Below are 26,817 nucleotides of genomic sequence, written 5' to 3'. Positions count from 1 at the left end.
GCCTACTGGGGGCACATATGGCTAAGGGGTGGGGAGCTGCCTACTGGGGGCACATCTGACTATGGGGAAGGGGGCTGTCTAACAACTTGAGGAATGTCTGGCTATGCCGAGGGGGGAATGCCTCATACTGGGGGCAAATCTGGCTATGGGAAAGGGGTCTGCCTAGCATCTTGGGGAACGTCTGGCTATAGCGAGGAAGGATACCTCATACTGGGGGCACATATGGCTATGGGAAAGGGGGCTGCCTAACACTTTGGGGCACGTCTGGCTATGGTGAGGGGAGAATGCCTCAAACTGGGGGTAAATCTGGCTATGGGGAGGGGGGCTACCTAACACCTTGAGGTACATCTGGCTACAGGGAGGGGGGGGGGGGGTCTCATACTGTAAGCACAGCTATTTATACTGTGAAAAGGAGCTATACGGAGAGGGGCCTTATAAGCTATTCAATCCCTTTTTCCTGGTTTTTGAGTGAAAAGTGGGTACCTCGGCTTATACATGGGTCAACTTATACGTGAGTATATACGGTACGCACAACTGTGGAGAATGTTATACAGAATATGGGGTACTGGGCCAACACAGTTATTAATAAAAGAGTACATGCTATAATAATGTTTAGAAACACGGGCCCATATGCAATTCACTTTTTCACTTTGTACATTAAGTATAATAATTCACCAGATGTGTATTTAACTCAGTGGGCCATATGCAATTCACTTTTTCTCCTGAGTTTTCTCCAAGGTGATAATTTTAAACTTGTCAATAAAATGCATTTTAACCCACCAAAAAGCAAGAAAATACTCAAAATACTTTTTCATCTACTTTTTGGTACTTTTGTAGTTGAAAAGTGCTGGAAAGTTATTTTAAATTGAAGATGAAAAATTATCTCCTAGGAGAAAACTCAGGTGAAAAAGTGAATTGCATATGGCCCACTGAGTTAAATACACATCTGCTGAATTACAAATGAATAAAGCTGAATCCTAATTAGACTCCTTTACAGTAATCCATATCACTGCTCTGTCATTTTGTTTTGACTGTAGGCAAATTAAGACCTGTTCTGAATGAATCATAAAACTTGACTTGTATCACAGCCCCCTGAATCTGCTGTGTACAAATGTCTCTAAATATATCTCCCCTTCCTTCAGACTGTCTCCGGTGAGTTTTAAGATGGGAGAGGAATGGGCTCAGTGTACACAGAAGTAGCTGTGTATGCACCACTCCCTGAGCACAGATTCCAAAGTCACATGGTTTGTGGTTACAGAGGAAAACTATTTATTGCCTAAGCAATGGAAATAAGCTTCTGTTGGGGAAACTCAAACCAACCACAAGCCTGCTCAGCTATTTGGGGTGCATTCACCAGAACTAGCAGAAACAGGAGAAAGGATTTCAAATCCTGGACACCCCATAGCAGTATCGTGGTCACTTGCTCTCCATTGTTGAGAACAAGCTTTTAGCACAAAGGAACTGACTTGGGAATGGAGCAACAGTGTGTTAATGATACTTACCAGATGGATTCAAGAGCCAAGAGCAACATGACTGAGACTAGTGCACGCATTTCACTGTATGCCTTAATTTCCTATTATATTTCCGTACTTTACTTCCTTGATTTCCTTGAATGGCGTGGGCATTTCTTAACAATATAGTAAAAGGATAAGGTAAACTCACAAAGGACTACAGTACATTACAACCCAAAATCAGCTTTACCAAAACATCTCCCAACCAATACTAATTGTCAGATATTTACACTAATGACCTGCTGCTGCCAGACAACAATAGTACTTTAACGATTATTATTATGACTAAAAATGATCATAAATAGCTTAATGTTAGATAACAGAGGAGGGCAGCCTCTGGTCCTTGTTGTACACTGATGATAGGACATAACTTGTGCACTAATTAGGAGGACTGCACCTTCCAAACTCATCCCTCTGCTGGTTGCACCACTTCTGTCCATGGACCCTTACAGAAGATGTGTTGCATTGCTGATGAACAGCTCTGTCCATCTCACTAGTTAAGAAACGAAATCTTATGCCACGGATCCTTTCAGAGTACGTATGGATTTGCTTCAGTAAGGCGCAGGGGGAGCTGAATGACAATTCACCCTGCTGCTGCTGAAAGTCCAGGCGGCGTTAAATACTTTTCCCCTTCCGAGTTGTAGCAACTCAAAAGGAGAAGAAATTTGTGCTCCAGCTATCGCCGGTACCCGAACACTGTAAATCCCGCTGTGCCATTATAGACGTAACTAATAACATTACATCTACGGCAGCTCTCAGGTCAGACGCAGCACAGCAGTGAGCATGTGCCGAAATGACCTGCTTCAATCCTATCATACCAAGCTCTACCTGTTGTATTTCTAATGGCCCATACTCATGAGCTACAAATGCAGCTAGTCGCTAGCACACGGGAGCGTGTGCGCGACAGATCCGCGACAGCTCTTCGCCGGGTCCCTCTGCATACACACTGCTGAAGAGGGATTAGTGGTGCGACGGAAGCTGTCGCCGACGTTCCTCCCCCCCTCCCCCCCTCCCAGAAACTCCGTGCACTGACTATTGGTTGCTGTCGCTAGTCCGCATACACACGCGGACTATCAACAGTTGCGGCGAAGTTGCGGCAGCAACTGTCGCCAGGCGATTGACCACGCCAATCGCCTGGCGACAGCAGCGACGAGCGACGGTTCGGGACGCGCGCGCCATACTCACGGACTACCTGTCGCCACAACACGCGTGTGCCACGTGCTTGCGGCGACAATTGTAGCCCGTGAGTATTGGGCTTAACGCTATGTTTAAACAAAGAGGTATGTAGATACACACCAAAGTTTTCATTACAATAACATAGTCTCTGGCATTCAAGTGAATATTCAAGAGGACAAGGCTTGCATTTGAAGATTTTTTTCGTACCATCATAATTTAAAAATACAATTCTATCATACTGTAATAATTTAACATTAGTATACAGTAGAATCACTTTATAGTAAACTTCAAGGACTGGCCAAAGTGTTTTTTTCTTTTCATTGCATTAGCAAGTGAGCACAGACAGTATCTAGATCTAAAGTCACAATGCACAGTATGCAAGGCTTTGCATGCAATAATTATGCAGCAGTTTGCACAGGAATCATAGGTCTCACCAGTTAATGCGATTACAGTACTGATAGTGTGCTCCTCTGTCCACATTTCTGTGCAGCCTGGATGATGCTGTAACGTTGCAGCCATGCACAAGCAAGTCACATATTGTAGGCAATTCCTTCAGTAATCAGGCAGCAGCTTCCATAGGAAGCACAGATCTCACCAGTAGATGAAGCTTACAGTCTTTGGCCCATGCAGCGGCTGGGGTCCAGAGTAGCATGCAGGTAGTGAGTAGGCCACAACTGGCTGCCAGCCCACTCACCAACCATGACCCAACTGATGTATGAAGCATGCGCCTGCCCACCAACCATGACCAATGGGTCTCCGACTGATGTGTGAAGCATGCGCCCACCCACTTTCCACTATAGCCAGATACAGAATACCAAAGGGGCCAAAATGTTTTACTATAACAGAAGTTCTATCATGTCCGGGTTTACTATACCAGGAGATACTCCCATATACTTTTAAAGTGGACCCAAATTAAAAATACAAGATTTCAGAAATACAATCTATTTTCTAAATTATAATGATAAATAGCAGCCTTTTTTCAGCTGCATGATGACAAATATAAAATATTTTACATTTATTGGAGGAACCCCTCCCTTCCTTTCATATTGCCGGGATTTTTCCGGCAAACTGGTGGAGAAGATAAAAAACAAAAACAAAACACAGGCTGCTACTGATGATGTCAAAGGGAGGTGATCTCAGCTTGTGTGAGATTTCACATAGACGACGCCCCTGTGAGGGAGGGTAGCTGATGAAAAACACACCCATGATCTAAAACCTCCTACTAAGCTCAGAAGTAATGGCTGCCACCTGTATAACCCTAGTTATGAAAAGAGAAGGGTGAAAAGCAGGCACTGAAATGCTCATAGGCTTGAAGGAGTGTTTATTTATCTTTGTATGTGTCAGAGTGGTGCAACTAAATATTTTGAATTAAAAAAATGTTTGGTTTGGGTCCGCTTTAACGGCACTTGGCTGGGGCCTAGACATTAAGTTATACCTGAAGTTTTACTATATCAGAGTTTACTATAACGATTATACCTTATATGGATCAGCTCAGTAATGCAACTCTGAATAATATAGTTTGGGCAAAATCATTCATTATCTTCCTATGCTTAAGATATAATTGCTGGAATATAGAAACATCCAACTGTGATTCATATACTTCTCTAATTAACCTTGTGAGGACAGAAAGGAGTATCAAAAACTGGCTGCAGCTGTTTTCCTCTGGACCAAAACTTCTGCCACTTGTAAAACGCTGCATGAGACAGAAGAGTTGTTTTTCAGCTTGACTACGTAATATGTAATCAGAGGGAGCTGCTACATAACAGCACTTAGAAATGCTGATGTCAAGCCAGAGAATAAAGGGAAAGGAAGGAAGTGATATTTACACATGAAGTCACCTCACTCAAATAAACAGTGGACATCATTTAGGGAAGTTTCCTTTATGGAGCTTAAAATTGGGGCACCTGCTCGACATGACATGCAAAGATACTGAAGCCTTCAACGGTTACGTCAGCAGAATCAAAAGCATCACTGAATACTAATGTGTTTTAATGTATTTCATTGTAAACATTTCTCATTTCCCAACCAAGACATTAACTGGATGGAGTCTTGAGCCCATATGCAAATTGCTTTTTTTCCTGAGTTTTCTCCTAGGTGATATTTTTTGACTTGTAAATAAAATGCCTTTTAAATCACCAGCAACCAAAATAATACTCAAAATAATGTTGACAGTACTACTTTTTGGTACCTTTTCAACTGCAGAATGCTGAAAAGTTACTTTAAATAAAAGATGAAAAATGATCTACTAGGAGAAAACTCAGGAGGAAAAGTTAATCGCAGGCCCATATGTTCTCACTGTGTTGCAAGAGTGTTCCCCCACATACCAATAACAAATTGGCCAGTTAAAGTGAATCTGAGGTGAAATTGATGTGGAGGCTGCCATATTTATTTATTTTTATCCAATACCAGTTGCCTAGCTATCCTGTTGATCCTCTGCCTCTAATACTTTCAGCCATAGACCCTGAACAAGCATGCAGCAGGTCAGGGGTTTCTGACAATCTTGTCAGAATGACAAGATAAGCTGCATGTTCTTTTCTAATGTGATGCAGACAGTACTGTAGCCATACAGACTAGCAGGGTTGCCAGGCAACTGATATTGTTTAAAAGGAAATAAATATGGCAGCCTCTATATCACCTCGTGTTCACTTTAACTGAAATTTTTCCAAATAGGCCTTAAAAATAAGGTGTGGCGACTAGACTGTAAGTCTTCTGAGGGAGCCCTAGTGACAGATATTGTTCGGTGTACTCCTTAAAGAGAATCTGTACTCTAATATTCTTACACTAGAAAGCATACCATTCTATTCCTTATTTTCTCCTGTGCCCCTCTGTGCTGTTTCTGCCACTCTCTGCTGCAATCCTGGCTTGTAATTAACAGTTTTAGGCAGTGTTTACAAACAAACTAACCAGCTTGTGATAGGCTCACATAAACAGAGTGTGTAAGTCATACAGAGTGTGCAGGGGGCCTGCAGAGGGTGTGTATCGCTTCTATCCAATCACAAGCAGCCCTGCACATTCCACACATTTAAGCCTTAGCCCGACAGACACGACAGAGGAAAGGAGATAAGATTTATTACAGAGACAGTGCAATTAGGAAAGGCTGCAGTAAGCCAGAGCACATTAGAACAGGCATAGGAACTTATAGGATAGAAGAACTAAGGCTGAAAAATTTGTTACAGAGTCTCTTTAATGCATTACAAAAACTGTCAGTGCGCTACAAATGCCTTATGAGAACAATAATGTGACGTCAATGAACTGAAGTTTTCTATTTTCTGTGCAAGCAAAACAATCTTTTGCATTAAGGTAACTGAAAGCATAACATGTTGCGGGTTTATTAGGAAACCACATTATCGCCACCAGATCTTTGGCATTAGCACACAAAGATCATGAAGCAATGACAAAGTAATGAACTCTGCTGAAAAGCTCAAAATGAGTGCCAGGTTGAAGTTACCAAGCAAGCTACTCCCTCTGCACAAAGATGTACTTATCTTATTTATGGCTCTGGAACAGAACCAATACAATCTCTACATTAACATCCAAACTGTACACATGTAATCCTTTACAGAAAGGTTGATGACCATTAAATGAAAATCCAATGTTTTCATTTGCAAAAAGAAGCGACATTTGCCGCCTCTATTCTGCATTTAGAGTTGAAAATTTGCTCATTGAGTCTAGTAGTGCAGCTGCGGGAGGCAATAAAAGTGAATCCATCTAGACTACTGCTCCTCGCCCCCTCTGCCCTGCCAGGGTTCCATAGTGAGAATAACATCTGCATACACAGAAATCCACATGTACAGATGGTTATCATTAATTGAAACAGGGCTCTTATGTTGCAACCTGATACAGCAGGATGGGGGGAGGGTTAACAAGCCCGCAATTATAATGAATTTAAACATTCAGAACTACAACCCCTCTGATTTGTTATGATAAATCCTCGAGAGATGAAACAATATGTTCTGCAGATCGGCACTTACTGGTGAGGATAGAAGTCACCGGCCCCTAGACCTGTATGCAGCACTGTGTGGGAGGAGGGCACAAGTGTATTACTAACATTACTGAGAAGAAAGAGATTCCACAAGTATAATGTTATCATAACTTCGCCTGCAGATATGCAAACTCCTGCACACCTGCAATCCTGTATCCTATTACCGATGGCAGGAGAATATCCTCAGTCACCCTGACTTACCTTACTTTGCCCCACCAGTCCAGTCATATGTGAAGCCAAGGCTGCAGCTCCATTACCAATACAGACATCTATCACAGCTTCATAAAGAACCCCAATAAAAAATAACTGACTTCTGAATAAACAGCATGTCACAAATGTAAAGTTATACTGACAAAGACAGGCAAATGCTACACATTTCTCCTGGCGGTCTCAAAGTGTCAGATTTGCAGCCACTAGGATGCGCACTATAGGCAATAGCTGTGTTAGTGAGTCTTGCCCAAGGTCTCCTCACTGAATAGGTGCAGGCTTACTGAACAGGAAGAGCCGAGATTCAAACACTGGTCTCCCGTGTCAGAGGCAGAGCCCTTAACCAGTACACTATCCAACCACTAGTACACCATCCAGCCAATAGTACACTATCCAGCCACTTACTACTGGAACTATAAGGCCTTTTTCACACCAAGACGTTGCGTTTTAGGGGACGTTATGGTCGCATAACGTGCCCCTAACGCAACGCCTGGTGGTGTTCAAGGAGGATGCCAGAGTGAGCCGCGTTATGCAGCTCTTTGTGCGCACTGCATCTCCGTGGCACTGATTGGCTGGCGGGACCATGTGATGCGGACTCCGCATCACGTAGTCCCGCCAGCCAATCAGCGCACAAAGCGGCCGCTCCAGGAAGAAAACACTGCACGTCAGCAGTGCAGTGAATATTAATTAGCCATGTGGCTAATTACTGCGCATGGGCAAGCAGTCTAACTAACGCACAGTATGCTGCACTTTCACAGAACGTGCAGCGTTACAATGTAACGCAACGTGGGCACTGTGAACAGCCCATTGCTTTTACATTGCTGTGAGTTGGGCTTGCTTTACATTCTGCACTAACGTGCGCCTGTAACGTCTTACTGTGAAAGCAGCCTCAAGTCACAACGTAAATGCATTTAACACATCCCCCGCTCCCTTTCTCAGCAACTGCACGCTGCATAACTTTTTTAAAAGTAAAAACAAAAAGTCTTGTTAAAAAGGCTGATGGTTAATGGACTTGCATAAAGCATGTTCAACTCACAGATATGAAGAATATAATTGTGGGGCAGTGAGTGCATGAGACAACCCAAAAAAAACACATATTAGGCCTGGTGCACACTACAAGAGATTTTCTAAGCGCTTTGTGATTTTAAAAGCTCTTGCTAATGTTATCCTATGTGAATGTTCTCACTGGAGCGATGTGATTTTGTAAAAATTCCCTTTTAAAATCTCTAGTGTTTAACCACCTTGGTAGTAATGACGAGCTCAGCTCGTCCATGACCGCCGCGGTGGATTGCTCAGGCCCTGGTGGGCCGATTTTCACAATATTTTTTTTAAAAACACGCAGCTAGCACTTTGCTAGCTGCGTGTTGTGATCGATCGCCGCCGCTCGCCGCCGATGCGCCGCTACCCGCCGCGTTACAGCCCCCCCCCCTTGCGCAGTCTGGCCAGCCAGGCGGGGATTGGCCAGGCTGTGCTATGGGGTGGATCGGGACTCCCTCCGACGCCATGACATCCCGATCGTCGCCATGGCGATGGGGGAAGCCAAGCAGGAAATCACGTTCTGAACGGGATTTCCTGTTTGCTCTGATCGCCGGAGGCAATCAGAAGGGGTGGGGGGATGCCGCTGCACAGCGGCTATCATGTAGCTAGCGCTAGGCTAGCTACATGATTTAAAAAATAAAATAAAAAACTGCTGCGCTGCCACCTTGGCGATTTTAATAGAACGCCAGGGTGGTTAAAAAGCTCTTGTAGTGTGCACCAGCCAGTGATCCAAGAGAGTTTAAAGGATGACACCCTCCCCTCATGGTGTAACCTTTACTGGATTGGTGAATATTAGTGAATATTGAACTACTTGTTCCAAGATACAACATTGCCATCCCTGGGGTGCATAGATTGTGCATCACATTTCAATAGATAATTTCCGACAGGTCCGATCTTATTTTCGATAGTTTTTCTGATCAATTCCTCATATAAGTGAATGGAAATCGATAAGAAAAACGATGGGAAATTGACCATACAGTAAATCTGCTGAAAAATCTCATTGTGTACTCCAAGCATTACTTCCATTGCAGTTGCAGGTTTATTTTCCAATTTCAGTGTAAGCTAAGCCAGGAAGTGAGCACAGCAAACCAGAGCCTTGCAAATTTATCACCTGATGAAACTTATCACATGCTTCTCCCTGAGTTCTGCTACACATGAGCAACTTTACTGATTAGCTCCTGTCTACTTCTAATCACTGAGCTATATGTAAATACTGATATCTCTGGAGTATAAAGTACTGGAAAATAAGGTTTCAATAACATACATTTACAGTCTCTACCTAGGGAAGCCCTAGACATAAAGGAGCCTAAACTCTTCAAAGCAGTAAACCCAAGAGAATACAAATGAATATTTAATGCTGCTAAAAGCTTTAATGAAATTATGTTTTTCATTTAGAAGTAAAGGTTACTTTTGGAGGAAAATTAAAGTGTTCTGTTTACAATACACATTCAAATTAGGTATTTGGGCATGAACACTGGGAAAAGGGGAAGGAAGGGAGGTAGGGGTGAGGGCAATGTATTACTCCCCCCACCCCCCAAAATGCTAATGACTCTACTTGATGCCACCCTCTAGTCATTGCAACTGTTATGGAAGTGCCCTTATCCTATCTTCTAGTCCAGCCTGTCCTTGCTGAGTGTGTTATAAATGTACAAGTGGTTTATGTGCAACTCAGGACACTGCAAGCAATGCGCCTTATGATATATTCCACGCAATATGCAAGAACCAGGGATTGTGTGTCCGTTCATTTTATTCTCCAGAATTTGATTCCTCTTTAAGTGCATACACAGTCCTATCTGGGCAAGGATCACACCTATGTCTATCAACACTGCCACTCCCTGTTACACATCACTGGCTGCACACGCCTGCTGTATGTAAACAAATATTGGAATGTACGTTGAATGAGATAGTGACAGATACCATGTAATACAATATCCTATTTATTTGTGAATGAAAGCAAAGCAAACACACAGTTACACATACAGTGTCAAAGGTACAGCGCGATAGTGTTATCACACAAACTGGCTGCCAATTTCCAGCTGTAAGCACAGGACGATTACAGTCTGAATCTTCCTAGAAGCTGTTTCCTTCTCTAGGAAGATTGCATCATGGATAAGATAATGGTAAATGATGACATCTCAATGATCCCAAGTATGGTAAATACAAAACCTGCTATTCATTCTACACATATAAGCCTCAGTACAGTACAGACAACCAGCCAATCACATTTGCAGCTTATCTGTTCCCTTATAAGGTGAGGGTGAAACTACAGGTACATGTGTGCGTGGCATCAGGTAGATGGGTAAGTATGAGCAAAGGGCTATTTTGTTGATCTGTGTCTAGTGATATGCTATGGGGGATTGGGCCCTATTCACAATGAGTTACCGCATGAGATCATTTAGGTAGTGATAATTATCGACCAAAATATCTCCATTTTGAAATTCACCATTTTTTTTCCTCCCTAAATTACCTCTTGTGGTAAAAGTGTGGTAATTACCTCAAAATGTATCTCCAATTTGAGATTCTTACTTGAATAGTTAGTGTTAATTAAGGATTTTTTTTATCACCTACAAATGGCAGGTGATAATTTTCACTTCTCCGCTGTTGACCTTTAGGATGGAGCCTTTTGAGCTTTGTTTGCTGGAGTTTATGTCAGTTTTACATAGAGGGAGGCAGAGGACACGAGTGTGTCTAATCTCAAGGCGCACTTTTAGACCTCGTAGTCTTTTAGATGATTTTATAGATGCCGAGAAGGAAATTCCTCTCTGCTCTATAAGATAAGCAGCAGCATAATAACCTTTAAAGAAAAACATTTATTTGTTACAGCTAATACAAATCCTGGAATACATCTCCAGTGTGTGTACTTCCTGCTTTAATGGAAGCAGGCATAGGGTTAACATTCTGTGTTTACACATTAGCTGCTCTGGCAAGGCAACCTGCTCTGGTGAGGCAGCCAACTGGCACAGCTGAGAGCTCAAATTGCAGTTGTGATTAGTCACAAGTGAGGGGGAATTAGACAGGCTAAATTATATACATACAGGGTGCATTTCTATATGTTTTCCTTCTGTCCTGCACAAGAGTTGAGGTCCCACTTTAAATGTGACAGGCTATCCTGGGTCGTCTCTGTGTAATGGGTGGCAAGCATATGGGCTGCCCTCCAGTGGTCAAAAAAGCTTTATTTCCACACATATTACCGACCAATTACCGCAAAGTTACCGAACACTTAACACATTTACCGCAACAATCTGAAATCTATTGGAAATCTATTCCTAGTGTGTGGCAAACATCAGATACAGATGTGTCAGATCAGATTCGACCTGACAGGCATCTGACAGAAATCTATCTGATGGTCGAATCTGCTGCAAATCTAGGGCCTAGGGCTCGCTACATGATAGCCGCTGTGCAGCGGCATCCCCCCGCCCACTTCGATCGCCTCCGGCGATCTTTCATCAGGAAATCCCGTTCAAAGAACGGGATTTCCTGAAGGGCTTCCCCCGTCGCCATGGCAACGGGGCGGGATGACATCACCGACGTCATTGGGAGTCTCGATCCACCCCTCAGCGCTGCCTGGCACTGATTGGCCAGGCAGCGCACGGGGTCTGGGGGGGGGGCAGCGCGGCGATCGGCGGCGATCAGAATGCACACGCAGCTAGCACGTTGCAAAAAAAAATTATGTGAATCGGCCCAGCGGGGCCTCAGAAATCCTCCTGCGCGGCATAGCACGGGCTTACCACCAGGGAGGTTAAGGGCTCGTTTCCACTATCGCGAATCCGCATGCGTCCAACGCATGCGGATTCGCACATGTAATGCAAGTGGATGGGCCTGTTTCCACTGTAGCATTGTTGAGGTGCGTTTTTTTCAGCGGTAAAAAAACGCACAAAAGAGCCAACGAATTCGCCTACGAGTGGAATGCATGCGAATCGCCGCTAATGTATTTAATAGGAAATTCGCATGCGGCTATGGTATGCGAATTTTCATGCGAATTCGCATAGGTACCAATGTAACTTCAAACAGGCAGTGACATGGTTAAATTCGCAAATACCCTCACCTATGCAAAAAACACGAAAAAATTCGCATCCGCATGCTATTTCATGCAATTTCAACAGCGGTGGAATCCAGGCGATTCTGCACCGCAATAGTGGAAACGAGCACTAAGTGATAAAGATGCTAATCCTGCATTCAAAACTTTTTTCTGCTGTTATGGTTTGGAGTTATTACATACTAAAGGAGCACTGGCCCTAGTGCCAAACAGTGCCAAAAAGTTGAATGCTGGGAGTTCTTTTTGAATGCTGGGAGTTCTTTTGAATGCTGGGAGTTCTTTTTATCTATAATATATTCCTCCTCTTCCATTTATTTCCCTGCCTAGCTGATCACTTGTGTTTACAAGCAAGGCTATGGTGACTCAGTGATTGGATGTGTAAATAAAAAAAAGACTCTGGGAGGAGGGCAGCTAATGAATACACAATGAGCAAGAGAAGGGAGGGGGGGAAAACAAGAGTCAGGGAGGATATGATGTCAGCATTAGCTTGGCAAAATGGCCACTGCCTAGAATAGGATGTTCTGCTTTTCCTTTGTACAATTCACAGGAATCATTACATGGATAGCACAATACATCTGTTATGTAAGTAGAGGTAGTATTTATCTACTTATATATGTGTTTTTTATTTCTAGGTTAGCATGGGTGTCGCTTGTTCTTTAGAGTGTACCTATGAGAAAAAAAACATGAAAAATACTTACCTCAATAGAGGGAAGTCTCTGGATTGTCCAGAGGCTTCCCCATTCTCCTCCATCTCGCTGTTCCAACACTCCCCCATCTCGCCATTCCAGCGCCCCTGCATCCTCGTCGATCTTGCCGTTCCAGCACCCCCCCATCCTACTCAATCTCGCTGTTCCAGCACTGGGACCCCTTGAACACATTTGACAACCCTTGTTGAATACGCTCTTATGGCCGCAGCTCTGTCTGTGTACGGGTATGGCTGCACTGCACAGCCGCTCATGGGTGACTTTTTCCTCCCGTCATGAGCCGCTATGTGCTACTGCGCAGGCTGTACTTGCGCCTGCATGGTGCAGCTGCACTCATACACGGATGGAATGCGGTTATGAAGAAGAGGGTGCCGGCGAGCAGCAGTGAGGTGGATGAGGACTGGAGAAGCCTCTGCATCATCCAGAGCAACTACACACCAGTACTAGTTGTTATACTGTGAAGAAATCTCACCTTTTTTTCATTGACATTTAGGGCTCTTTCACAGTGCGACGTTAAAGTCGCACATTATAAAATACTTTAACGCAGAGTAATGCACAGCAATGCAAAGTTTGTGCGACATTCACAGTGCACACGTTGCGTTAGTGTGTAACGTGTAGCGTTATAGCGTTAATAAAAAGTACTGCATGCTGTGCGTTTAGCAATGTATCTGCTACGTTATGTGCGTTGCACATGCTCAGTAATGTTGTTTTTTTAATGTAACGCATGCGCCGTATTTGTTCCATCAGTATGCGATGAAAACGATGCACCAAGAGACACATAACGCGGTGCAAAATAACATCCAATTTCATAACCTACATGCGCTGCGTTAGGGGCACTTTGTGTGACTTTAACGTCACATCAAATGCAACGTCCCACTGTGAAAGAGGCCTTAAAGTAGAACGGTTTCAAATGCCAGTGTTTTGAAGGTTAACAAAAGCTGACTAATGACATGTGTGGAGTATATTTAGACACCGGGGAAATTCCTTCAGCTGAATTATACCTACTGTGAAAACTGCTAAATTACAGTTATACAACTGTACTATTTTCAGCAGTGAGTCCATTCAGCCCCTCCCCCACCTTCACTCATCCCTGTACATGTGCTCACATGCCCTTCTTGCCAGAGCCACTCCAGTAACATGCACATGTCATGGTGACTGGCTATATAAATGGCTATCAGTAAACCTGTGTATGTAGCCAACATTGAATCAAGCAGATTCACTTTTTTTTTTTATTCCACCACACTTGATTGTGTGTTGAAAGTAAACACAGACACACCCATCACCCAGCACAGTGATCATTGCTGTTTCAGTAATTCAACCCGTGTGTCTTTCCTAGAAAACACTTCCTTACTAAAGCAGTGTAAACATACTCCACATATTTAAGCTCCTAATATATTGTGTCTTCTCTTAATTCATGCGGATCAGTTCATTTGACTGCACGCTTTACAGCAGAGAGGTGCGCTTACAAACAACGTGGTGACATATTTCAATAGTAAATAGCCTGCGGTAAGCTGTGTGACTTTTGCTTTAATACACAAATGTATGAAACATTACTGGTGACACCACAGAAATGCCTCCGCTTTGTAACCACAGTTATGATAAGCTGAAACTATGACATGTGCAGCAGACGTAGTGGGTGTATGAATACAGAATGTCATTTATTATGTTTTTACATGCAAGATTCAGGCGAATAACATTGCACACATTGAGAAAGGATTACTAAAGGTGCATACACACATCAGACTATAGTCTTTGGAAAAGGCAAGATCACAGACCAATCTTACCACCCTTCATGTAGTATGAGAGCCATACTCTACACAGTCTATTCTATGGAGCTGCACTCCCCATCAGATAAAATCTTTGCAAGATGCTGCACACAAAGATGCTGTACACACTCAAAAGATCATTATCTGCAAAAGATCTGTTCCTGCAAAATATCCATTCCTGCAAAATGCATTCATAGTCTATGAGATCTGCAGATCATCATACACACTTGGTTTAACAGACGTCATCTGCATATCTGGCAATCATCTGCAGATCTGAAAATCCATCCTGGTGGATCTGATCTGCAGATGATCTGCAGATGATTGTCTGTTAAACCAAGTGTGTATGATGATCTGCAGATCTCATAGACTTTGAATGCATTTTGCAGGAATGGATATTTTGCAGGAACAGATCTTTTGCAGATAATGATCTTTTGAGTGTGTACGGGCATCTTTGTGTGCAGCATCTTGCAAAGATTTTATCTGATGGGGAGTGCAGCTCCATAGAATAGACTGTGTAGAGTATGGCTCTCATACTACATGAAGGGTGGTAAGATTGGTCTGTGATCTTGCCTTTTCCAAAGACTTTTATCTCAAGTGTGTATGAAGCATAAGTGTCTCTGTGCCTGGAAAACATAAGTCGAGAAAATCTGGCCTGTGATTGGTGGCAAAATGCTTAAAGTGGATCCAAGACGAACTTTTACTCATTGCATAATTGTGTTCTTTTCCTATTGTTTATAGGGCATTCCTCAAGCCAAATACTTTTTTGTTTTTGTTTTAATACTCTAACTCCCTATAAACTAAACAAGCCTCGCCCACAGCTTTTCAGAAAACCTTGGCAGTTTCAGACAGTAGCAAGGGCTCATGGGAGCTCAGCCTGGGCAGGAGGGGGAGGTATTACTAGCCAGAGATTTCAGAGACAGAGGGGAGGAGGGAGGGGGGTTATGTTTTTTTCACAGGTTAAGTGCTGAAGATGCAGATAAGCTTGCCTGTGTGTAATGTTTACAAACAACATGGCTGCTGTCATTGTATCACAGGAAGAAATAATCATATTCAATTGAAGCTGTTTGCAGCTAGATTTGCTGTGTAAACTATCTAAACTTTAGATAAGATATATAGATATATAATAAGTTACTTATTATAGTTAGTTTTTCATCTCGGATCCACTTTAAAGAGACTCTGTAACAAAATGTTCATCCTTATTTCTTCTATCCTAAAAGTTCCTATGCCTGTCCTAATGTGGTCTGGCTTACTGCAGCCTTTCCTACTTGCACAGTGGCTGTGTTATCTCTGTTATATGATCTAATCTTCTCTCCTCTGTCGGGTCTGTCGGGCTCAGGCAGTCTGGCTGGAATTTGCTGTGCTGCCTGTGATTGGTTGGAAGCTATACACACCCTCTCCAGGCCCCCTGCAGGCTCTGTGTGACTCACACACTCTGCTTACTTGAGCCTATCACAAGCTTTTAGCAGCCATGTCTTTTGTTTGTAAACACTGCCTAAAAATTGCAATTACAAGCCAGGTTTGCAGCAGAGAGTGGCAAAAACAGCACAGAGGGGCCCAGGAGAACATAATGAATGGTATGGTTTTTATTGTAAGAATTTTAGAGTACAGATTCTCTTTAACGCTCATCTGGCTCATATCAGACCACAGGAAAGGCTGCTATTGTTATTGTTATGAATTGGCCACTGCGCCACTGCAGCCACCCGCATGGTTCTGCAGCAAGAACTATCCTATATAATAATCTCCCTGTCCTGCATCCTCCTGCGTCATGCCTGGCGCACGTGTGGCACGTGGATGGTCTTCGGACAGCGGAGGTGGGATAGGCATGCACAGTGGTGTGACTGCGGGTATGCATGTGCGCAGGGGTCACGACCATGTGTGCGTTGTGGGGGAGTCGCGGCTAAGGCCTAGTGCCCGTTTTTCAATGGGTGGGCTTCTTCTAGTTTTTTCATAAAACCTAGATTTTTGCATTGAGAGTGGGTGCTCAGAACTGCAATTGCAAAACTGTTTATTCACTAGACTTTCTACACATCTCACTATGGTGAGACACATGTGATGATTGCAAACTCTTCCCACCTATTAGTAAACAATGTTTAATACATCCTAACAAGGACTACAGGATCAGTTAGGCTCTTTATTATTATTATTATTATTATTATTATTATTTTTAGTATTTATATAGCGCCGACATATTACGCAGCGCTGTACAGTGTATATATATATATATATCTTGTCACTAACTGTCCCTCAAAGGAGCTCACAATCTAATCTCTACCATTGCCATATGTCTATATTATGTAGTGTAAGTACTGTAGTCTAGGGCCAATTTTTTTTTAGGGGGAGCCAATTAACTTATCCGTATGTTTTTGGAATGTGGGAGGAAACCGGAGTGCCCGGAGGAAACCCACGCAGACACGGAGAGAACATACAAACTCTTTGCAGATAGTGCCCTGGCTGGGATTCGAACCAGGGACCCAGCGCTGCAAGGCGAGAGAGCTAACCACTACGCCACCGTGCTGCCCCGATTCAATAATCTCCAGCTCTACAGAACCTACGTAAATCTGGGCCATAATCAAAAAGTTACAGTTTTATCACTGTGATTTATTTACGGTATATAATGCTGACATTTTCCTGAGCACCTTGCATAGTCACGTCACTAACTATGTCACTATCCCTCAAAGGAGTCCCCAGTCTAACCCCTACCACAGTCTGTAATGAAAAATCTTAGCATTTTTGTTTATTGAATTTACTCCCACATCTGAAATATGTGTTTTGGACATGGAAGGAAACCTTAGTGCTCAGAGGAAACCCACGGAAAAATAGGGTAAAAATACAGTGGGGAAAAGTATTAAACAAGGTTTTTCTCAGTAAATACATTTCTCAGGCATGAAACTTGCATCAGATGCCGGTGACAACCCAGGTATTACACGAATACAAAAGAAATCAAAACGACTAAGTCCATGAATTAAGTTATGTGTAGTAAGGTGGAATGGTACAGGGAAATAGTATTGAACACGGTTATTGAAAATTACTTAAAGTAAACCTGTGAGAAAAGAAAAAGCAAGAGTTAGATACTCACTTCATTAGAGGGAAGCCTCTGGATGATCAGCAGGTTTCTCCGTTCCTCCTCCACCCAACCGCTGCTTGCTGGGACCCTCTTCTTCTTCTACAGCCTCGTGCACAGCTAAGCCCTTAACCAATATGTGCGGAAGGTACCAGCACTGGATCGATGGTGGCGAGGAGCATGGGGGAAGCCTCAGGATTATACAGAGGCTTCTCTCTACGGAGGTAAGTATCTAACTTTGAACTTTTATTTCCCACAGGTACACTTTAAAGCTAATGAGAATGGTATGCAAAAATAAATAAATAAACCAGATACTTACCTAAGGAGAGAGAAGGCTCTGTGTACTATAGAGCATTCCCTCTCCTCTCCCGGTGCCTTCATTGCAGCGGCAGCTCCTCCGTTTGAATAACCCACCATGGGGGACTTCAGAAGTGTTTGAGGGGCTGAGTCACCCCAAAGACAGGTGGTTCCATACAGGGCACACACGAGTGCGTGAGAGAGGGCGCTCGTGCATGCGCAGTGCGGAGCGGCCCATCTTCTGGGGCACTCAGGCTACCGAAGACTTTCTGAATGCCTCCTTCTGCGGTGGAACGAGCAGTGTTAGACGAAACTGGTCAAATATTGCTACCAGGGAGCAAGCACTGGAATGGGGACCAAGAGAGGAGAGGGAAGGCTCTATAGGACCCAGAGCCTTCCCTCTCCTTAGGTAAGTATCTGGTTTATTTATTTTCTATTCCCATTCATTTTAATACTTAGAATAAAAGCCTTTGTTGGTAACCACAACATCAAGATGCCTCTGTGGAGAAACTAGTCAGGAACTATACTCTGGTGTGATTTTTGCCCATTCTTCCACATAAAACATTCTTCAAACTTTGAAGGCTTCAGAGGCCTCTCCTATGAAATCAGATCCTGAGTTCTTTCTATAGATTTTCAATAAGAGATGGGACTGAACCATTCTGTCAGATTTATTCTCATGGTCTGAAACCAATTTAGAGTTTCCTCGGCTGTGTGTTTGGTGAAATGGCCATCCTCCTTTCATCTTCAGAATCCTAGGAGATGGCAGCAGACTATCATGAATATCCCGATACTTTTCTCCATTCATCAGTCCTTCAACTGTATGGAGTCTGCTAGCATTATGTGCTTAAAATTCTCTTTATATGATGCTTCCACCTCCAAACTTCACTATTGGTATGGTGTTTTTGGTATGATGTGCAGTCCCATGTCTCCTCCAAACATGGTGTGTCCAATGACATGCAAAGAATTCAATTTTGGTTTCATATGACCAGACAATAATCTCCCAGTATTTCACTGGCTCATCTGAATGTTGAGCAGAAAACTTTAAATCGGTGTCAGCATGCTTTTTCTTCAGCAGTGGAGGCCTTGCCGGTTGAGTGCATTACTTATTATTTCCTTTTAAACAACTGTGCCTGCTAAATCCAGGTCTTTCTGAAACTACTGACAGATTTCAGCTGATTTATTGCCTTTCCATGCTTTTTTGCAACTCCTTATCTATGCGTTCAATTCCGATTTGTTGTGTCATTCCACCTTCCTACACATAATTTATTAGCATATTTGTTTTTTATTTCTTTGTATGTGTGGATTACTTGGATTGTTGCCGATATCTGATGTAAATGTCAAGTTAATAGCCCCATTATTTTCCTGGTGGAGATTTGCACCTAAGACTCAAATGCTGAAAGGTAAGAGTGCTATCCGTTATGCCACCATCTGGTTTCACAGAAAAGCTTAAAGTAAACCTGAAATGAACTGATGCAAAGGATTTTCACTTACCTGGGGCTTCCTCCAGCCCCCTGTAGTCCATCAGCTCCATCGCTGTCCTCTCGGTCCAATCCAATATGCTCCTGTGAAGACCGCAATCTATATGGGTTGTGGACCACTGGACATGCATTGTTCTGGGCCACGCCCCTCCTCCATTATTGCACAGGCCAAGTAACGGTCTTAGCAAACTGCACATGCACAAAACGCTCCTGACCAAGAGGGGTGCTCACGGCCGGAACTGACTTTACAGGGCTGACAGTGGCACAATCAAGGGTCACCAGAAGGATGGTGAAAGAGCTGACAAACTACAGGGGCTGGAGGAAGCCTCAGGGAAGTAAAAATCCTCTGCATCAGTTTATCTCAGATACACTTTAAGCTATGTGCATACGTTGGATTAAACTCGCCGTTAAGGACCTTCTTGGCTGGGAATCTAGCATGTGTACAGTAGTCCCCTGACATCACCTAAAGATCCAGCATTCCAGATGTATATTTATAAACACCTACTGTCATCTGTCACATCCCTTTCTCATTTAGGGCACTACTAGTGCATGGCCTAATAATATTCCACCTTGACTACTGCAACACTCTTCACTGTGACCTACCAGCTAACAGACCAAAACCCACCAGAGAATTCTCTTCCAGCTCCTCAGCCTTCAAGGTCCTAACTTTGGCCTAAGCTTTGTACACACACTATGGTTCTCAGCTGAGGCAGCCCCATTGTTCTACTCATCTTGTCCACTGTGTGACTCTCCATCGTTGGCCCTCCTAACCCCCTATAGCACAGAATACGTTGCTAGCCCACATGCTGATGACTTATCTGTACAGAACACAGCCTGAACTGTCACTCAAGGGTTTTGGTCCCAATCCCTGAGGATGGCAGTAATTCTGCGTGTAAAGCTCACCACAATCTTTACCTCCATACATCTCCTCACTTGTTCCCAGATACCAGCCCAACCGCAACCTCTGCTCTGGACAACCTTCTTCTTTCCTCCACTGCATATCTTTGCAAATGCATATACAGGACTTTTCAGGAGCCACACCCATCCTCTAGAATTCCCTTCCTAAACACATCGGTCATTCTCAACCATTGAAAACTTTAAGCTTAAGTTGTTGTGCCCTCTGCAATCCCTGACTTAAGGCCCAGTTTATTCCTATGGAAGTACTGGCACCTCCTGTCATAATTTCTAGTTACCTCTTCTCATACTCACAAGCAAGAATTCTCAAAAACCTCTTCCTTAATCTGGAGACCTCCCTTCCACAATCCATATAGCACTCACAATCCCTAAAGACTACAAATGCAAATCTTCTCTCGTCCACTAGTCATCTCTTCCCACTCTTGCAAGCCAGAAGCATTCTCTCCCACTATCCATTTGGCACTTAAACTGCAAAATCTCCAAATGCAGTCCCAAAAACATACCTCTTCAGGCAAGCATATAATATGACCTGTCATTCTATATACTAAACAATGTATGTAATTATGTATGGACACACCTGCGTGTACGCACCACAACCGCACCACCACCCAAAGCATGCGCGCATGCACATCAAAGCCTGTGCGGGAACAAGACAACGGCCGCAAACCACACTGACTAAGCCACCACCCCCAGAGCAGACATCACTGCTGGAACATCATCACACAAGGTGTAAACTTCAGGCAGTGGTGAGGTGCAAAACTCGCACACTAGCGCCGCTCAAAAAGCCCCAAAGACAGTGCCAGCAGTCAGTGTTCTCTACTTAACTGCGCCAACAAATCTGCAATTCTTTTGAGGATCAGGGGTTTACTGGTTTCATCTAATTATTGATCAAACAGTGCCTCACCCTCCACAATTCCACAAATCACATGCATAATAATGCTTCTCACCCATTAGTTCTACCTATATACAGGGTCTCTTTCAGCCCCTTACACTCTCCTAGGAGTTCTGGTTAACCATGAGCTTGATGGGCAATCTGTAACTCTAATTTATCTTGTAACTGTTTTACTACCTCATTATTTCATCAATATGCCCTTTTTACAGTATGCTGCATGCATGAGCATTATCTGTTTGATCTTCATTTTTTCACATACATCATGCGCACTTAATGATAGTATTACTTTAATTCATTTTGCAGTGCAATGTGAAGCTAAAGCCCTATACCAAAGCAAAATAATATTATCTAGAGTAAATGACAAAAAACATGACTAAATCTGTGACAGACTGTCCAGCATGCTGAAAATTTCTGTTACTACGTCTGAGGCCATTTATGTAGTTTATGCAAAAGCCTGTCGGCACATTTCAAGATGCGGGGATCTGATGGTAAACTGAAGATACAATCTGTTTGTCTGTCTGAAAGGGCAAATACAAAAATGTTCTGATTCTCAGAACACTTTACTGTTTCTATGTAGCCTAGAGGGTAATATATTTCACCATGTACAATAGAAATAGGTTTGGATATGATTAGAAGAAAATAACATCTTATCAGAACTAATTCTATATGGCTGATACATGGATCAACTTGATTATATAACTGTTCCTAAAACAACACCATGGCAACATGAGTGAGCAGTGCTCAGAAAACGTTTAAACATTTTTTACGTTTTTTTATCCTGCTGTATGGAAACTGCTCTGATAAAATGTTCTTGATAGCCATAGCAACCAAACTGGTTGATGTTAACTGAGCAATGTGACAGCTGGTTGCTAATGACAACACAAAACTTTTCTTTCCAACCATTTGCATACACGAGGCCCATAACAACAACCATGCACACAAGTGACACTGAGGAGAATGAAGTATCTCCAGATCTTGATACAATGTTATGAGCAGTGCCCGGCTATCCTGCCTATGCCCAGTCCCATGCCAGACTGGGATGGCAGAGAGGTGGCTGCTGCAGCCCTCACCTGGGGATGGTGATGCATTTGGTGCTGATGCTCTGGGTAGCCAGTGCTTTCTCCAGCTCGTCCAGCTGTCCAGTCTTCTTCAGCTTTTTCACCAAGCTTTTCACTGCCTTCTCGCACCACTTCTCCTCCTGGCCATTCTGCTCTCCTTTCTTCCAGCCCAGCAGCCTCTTCACAATGGGGGGAGTGAAGGGCAGAATGGAGGACATGGCAGCCCCCCCAGAAAAAAAAACTTAGTTGAGCACACTATGGAGAGTGGGAAGAAGGATGGGTGCAGAATGAGGAGGGGCTCCCCTGTCACTCACAAGACTTCTCTCACCTCACAGTCACTCACCCCCTGCTGTGCTGTCACTAGCTGCAGTCAGTGTGTCCAGCTTGTGCCCGTACCCCGGCGCCCTCACTTTCTCCCCCTCTGCCCCTCTTCTCTCCTAACTTTTCATCCCCACTCAGCCTGAGCCGCGTCACTACCCTCCCTCTGCGAGTATTCCTCCGCCCATGGCTCCGGCCACTCCCACCTTGTCCCGCAGACACCCCAGTAGCTCCGCCCGACTCGGTGACGCCCCTCTTCCCGGCAGATCATAGGCCAGAGGCTACTGAATGTAGAAAGGGCAGGGCGGGTAATGATTGACAAGGCTCTGTGGATTAATCCGCCGGGTGACGCGGTTCTGTGGTCACTTTCCTGTGCGTGGGAGAAGTGAGCAGTGAAGTGCTTGTGCTGCTTGCCACAGAGTGTGTCACAGTGTGTCACCAATGTCCCGCCTCTGAACGCATCGAGCAGATGCCGATTGCCGAGACGTGCTTGTGTAGATTGAAGTGTGTTACCCCCAAGCTGCTGATGTACTGAACTTTTGCTAGAACATAATGTGCCATGTCCTTTTTCTAAGTGTGCCACCTCTGTACGCCACTCTGCTGATGTACTGTGCCTCTGCTGCAGGAGACTGTGGCATCCCTGTACCCTACGCTGCTGGTGTACTGTGCTGCAACAGACTGTCACCCTGGCTGTCCCTCTTTATAGCGTCTCCCCTGTACCCCACGCTGCTGGTGTACTGTGCTCCTGCTGCAACAGACTGTCACCCCTGACTGTCCTTCATAGTGTCACCCCTGTACCCCACGCTGCTGGTGTACTGTGCTCCTGCTGCAACAGACTGTCACCCCTGTCCCTCTTTATAGTGTCACCCCTGTACCCCACGCTGCTGGTGTACTGTGCTCCTGCTGCAACAGACTGTCACCCCTGACTGTCCTTCAGAGTGTCACCCCTGTACCCCACGCTGCTGGTGTACTGTGCTCCTGCTGCAACAGACTGTCACCCCTGTCCCTCTTTATAGTTGTCACCCCTGTACCCCACGCTGCTGGTGTACTGTGCTCCTGCTGCAACAGACTGTCACCCATGTGACTGTCCTTCAGAGTGTCACCCCTGTACCCCACGCTGCTGGTGTACTGTGCTCCTGCTGCAACAGACTGTCACCACTGTCCCTCTTTATAGTGTCACCCCTGTACCCCACGCTGCTGGTGTACTGTGCTCCTGCAACAACAGACTGTCACCCATGTGACTGTCCTTCAGAGTGTCACCCCTGTACCCCACGCTGCTGGTGTACTGTGCTCCTGCTGCAACAGACTGTCACCACTGTCCCTCTTCAGAGTGTCACCCCTGTACCCCACGCTGCTGGTATACTGTGCTCCTACTGCAACAGACTGTCACCCCTGCCCCTCTTCATAGTGTCACCCCTATACTCCACGCTGCTGGTATACTGTGCTCCTGCTCCAACAGACTGTCACCCCTGTCCCTCTTCAGAGTGTCACCCCTGTACCCAGAGGCTATCTAGAAGGGTACAGGTATGGCTCGTGCCATGGGCGCCACAGCACCATAGACGCCATGCCTGCCCCTGTGCCACTCAGACCTCAGATCAAATTTATGTGGTTATCTGGGGAACATGGCTACTCAACAGTATCCCAAACCAAAAAACAAAGGCAACCATAACACATGTACGTGAGAAAGTTTTCTGTTTTTAGAGGGAAAGGGGGCTCTGACCTAGGTTGGGGGGGGGGCATTTCAGTGTTTGCCATATGCTCTATATTACCCAGATATGCCCCTGCCTGTACCCCACTTTGCTGATGTACTGTGCTTCTGCTACAGCAGACTGGCACCCCTGTCCCTCTTCAGAGTGTCACCCCTTTACCCCACACTGCTGGTGTACTGTGCTCCTGCTGCAGCAGACTGTGTCACCCCTGTACTCTGTCTGCTGACGTACTGTGCTTCTGTTACAGGGGACTGCAGCAACCCGTCCCTCTTCAGAGTGTGTCACCTCTGACTGGGGCATCACCATAGACCCTAATGTTAATTACAGCTATAGCGGTGGTGGGTTTCTCCTGAAATCACTGGAAATTTTGGGTGCCAGTGTAGTGAAAATTAATGTAACTTTTTCAGATTTTGCAACCAGCTGCAATTATTTATAAGTTATACTATCAGAAAGTGCAACCTAACCTAATGCTTAGAGTTATTGCTATCATGAAATGCAACCCAACCTGACCCTATTATCAGGCCTAACCTTAACTACCCACTGGCCTAACTCTAAACTCCCCACCAATGCCTAACCCTAATCACCCCCCTGCTGATGCATAATCCTAACCACCCCCCTGCTGATGACTAACCTTCACCACCTACCGTAGGGATCCCTAACCACCTACCCACCCACTCTACCAATACCTAACCCTAACCACCACCCCTGACAATGCCTAACCGGAAAACACCCACCACCAACACTTACCCTTAAAACTCCCCTCTTCGATGCCTAACCTTAACCATTCCACCCCTGCCACAAACTCAGCGGAAAAAAAATATTGCCAGGTGCAAGTAATTACAGCCCGGATTATGAAAAGACTGTACCATAACGCACACACACACACACACACACACACACACACACACACACACACACACACACACACACACACACACACACACACACACACACACACACACACACACACACACACACACACACACACACACACACACACCTATTTCGTAAAATAATTGAATTGAATAAGAACATGATGAAAACCATTGTGTTTGGGTTCTGTCAATAAGAAAATTGCATAGCAAACATGCAATCTTCCTGCGATTTCCCTATATTTATATTTTTTTCCCTCTGAATTGTCAGGGAATTGCAAACACAATCACGCTGTGAATCCGGAGTAATTGCACAAAAATATGTTTTTCAGTGGAAAAGAGTTGTTACTTGCTATCCTTGCTTACATATGGCTCCTATAAAACTATATAGCTTAAAATAATAAATAGTAATTTTATTGGACACTGTAAAAAACAATGCATTTTGTGGGTCTGAAAATAGGAAGATCAGTGTCTGAAATAGGAAAAAACTAACAGAAGCTTGTAGTAACTAAAGAACAGAATACAATAAAAGTAGATAAAACAGTGCATTTGTATATACAGTATGTACACTGAAGCCAATGATCACATGAATGCTATGGCATCTTGTATCAATAAATAATCCGCAGAGGGTTCACACAATACATAAATGGATCATTCTGGTTGGTAAGAAGCCAAGCTGTATGGTGTGTTACTGTCCCTTTGAAGAGGACCTGAACTCACAACTTCCTCTCTTCTCTAAAAGCTATGCAACAGCATAATAACCTTTAAAGAAAAAAACATGTCTTTGTTACAGTTGATACTAATCCTGCAATAAATCTGCAGGGTGTCTACTTCCTGCTTTCATGGAAGCAGACATATTGTTAACATCCTGTGTTTACAAATTAGCTGCTCTGCCATGGCAGAGGATATTCCTGAGCTGACACAGCTAAGAGATCAAATGACAGTGGTGATTGGTCACTAATAAGGGGACAGGCTAAACTCTCTAAATACATACAGGGTGTCTCTTTATGTTTTCCTTCTGTCCTGTGCAAGAGTTCAGGTCCACTTTAAGAGCTATTTATTTTTTTATTTTGTCCTTTTCTTACTATGAGCTTTTGTATTTTTTTTTCAGACACCGATTACTTGACCTGAGGAAGAGGACAGAGACCCATGAAACGCATTGTATTTTTAACGTGTCCAATAAAATTACCTATTTATTCTTTTAAAACAACACATTTTTGATATGAGCCACCCTTCCCCCATCCACCCACATCCCAACTCCTCCATCTCCATATGTTTCTCAACCTCCCTTATCCAAGGCGATACATTTTGAGTTCCCCTGAAGCACCCAACTGTTTTTTCATGGAGAGCGACCCACCACAGAAGAGGAAGGACTTCTACTGTACGCCTAAATACTGTTTATCTGGGGCAGTTAATAACTACACTACACTATATGGGCCTCTTGTGTACTCTGTGTTTCTTTGCCTTTTTTCTGTAAGGTCCTTTGGACTGCTCCAGACACCGTCCTTGCTCTCCTTGCTTGCTTCTCATTGGATGTGCTAATTTTTGCTTACACTGATGCTCAAGGCTAGAACCACAGTGATCCTCACATTTCATCACTGGAAAAGTGATTACCTTTTTATATTGTAACGTAATGTAGAACAGAGGTGCCAAAAGGATAAAAACAGCTATAAAAAGGTTTAAAAGTGCTTAGGAGGCAGTGGTGGACTTACCTCCTGCAAGCAGGCACAACAAAAAAACTGTGTATTGAAGAAAGGTAACATTTATTGGTACACTCCAGGGGGTTTTGCAACGCGT

General features: G+C 44.0%; 1 protein-coding gene across 1 annotated transcript in view; it reads right to left on the bottom strand.

Annotated features, from left to right (window-relative positions):
* The window catches only part of SMAD3 (SMAD family member 3), a 181,266-nt gene extending 158,671 nt beyond the window's left edge, over positions 1-22,595 (bottom strand). Inside the window, exon 1 of the mRNA XM_068275031.1 lies at positions 22,134-22,595. Within this exon, the coding sequence (XP_068131132.1) occupies positions 22,134-22,339 (206 nt within the window). The 5' untranslated portion in view covers positions 22,340-22,595. The remainder of the gene's footprint in view (positions 1-22,133) is intronic.
* Between the last annotated feature and the right edge of the window lie 4,222 nt (positions 22,596-26,817).

Source organism: Hyperolius riggenbachi, chromosome 3 (assembly GCF_040937935.1).
Source record: "Hyperolius riggenbachi isolate aHypRig1 chromosome 3, aHypRig1.pri, whole genome shotgun sequence".
Classification (NCBI taxonomy): Eukaryota; Metazoa; Chordata; class Amphibia; order Anura; family Hyperoliidae; genus Hyperolius; species Hyperolius riggenbachi.
The sequence above is the reverse complement of the archived record's forward strand: the minus strand, read 5'-3'. Positions and strand labels throughout refer to the sequence as shown.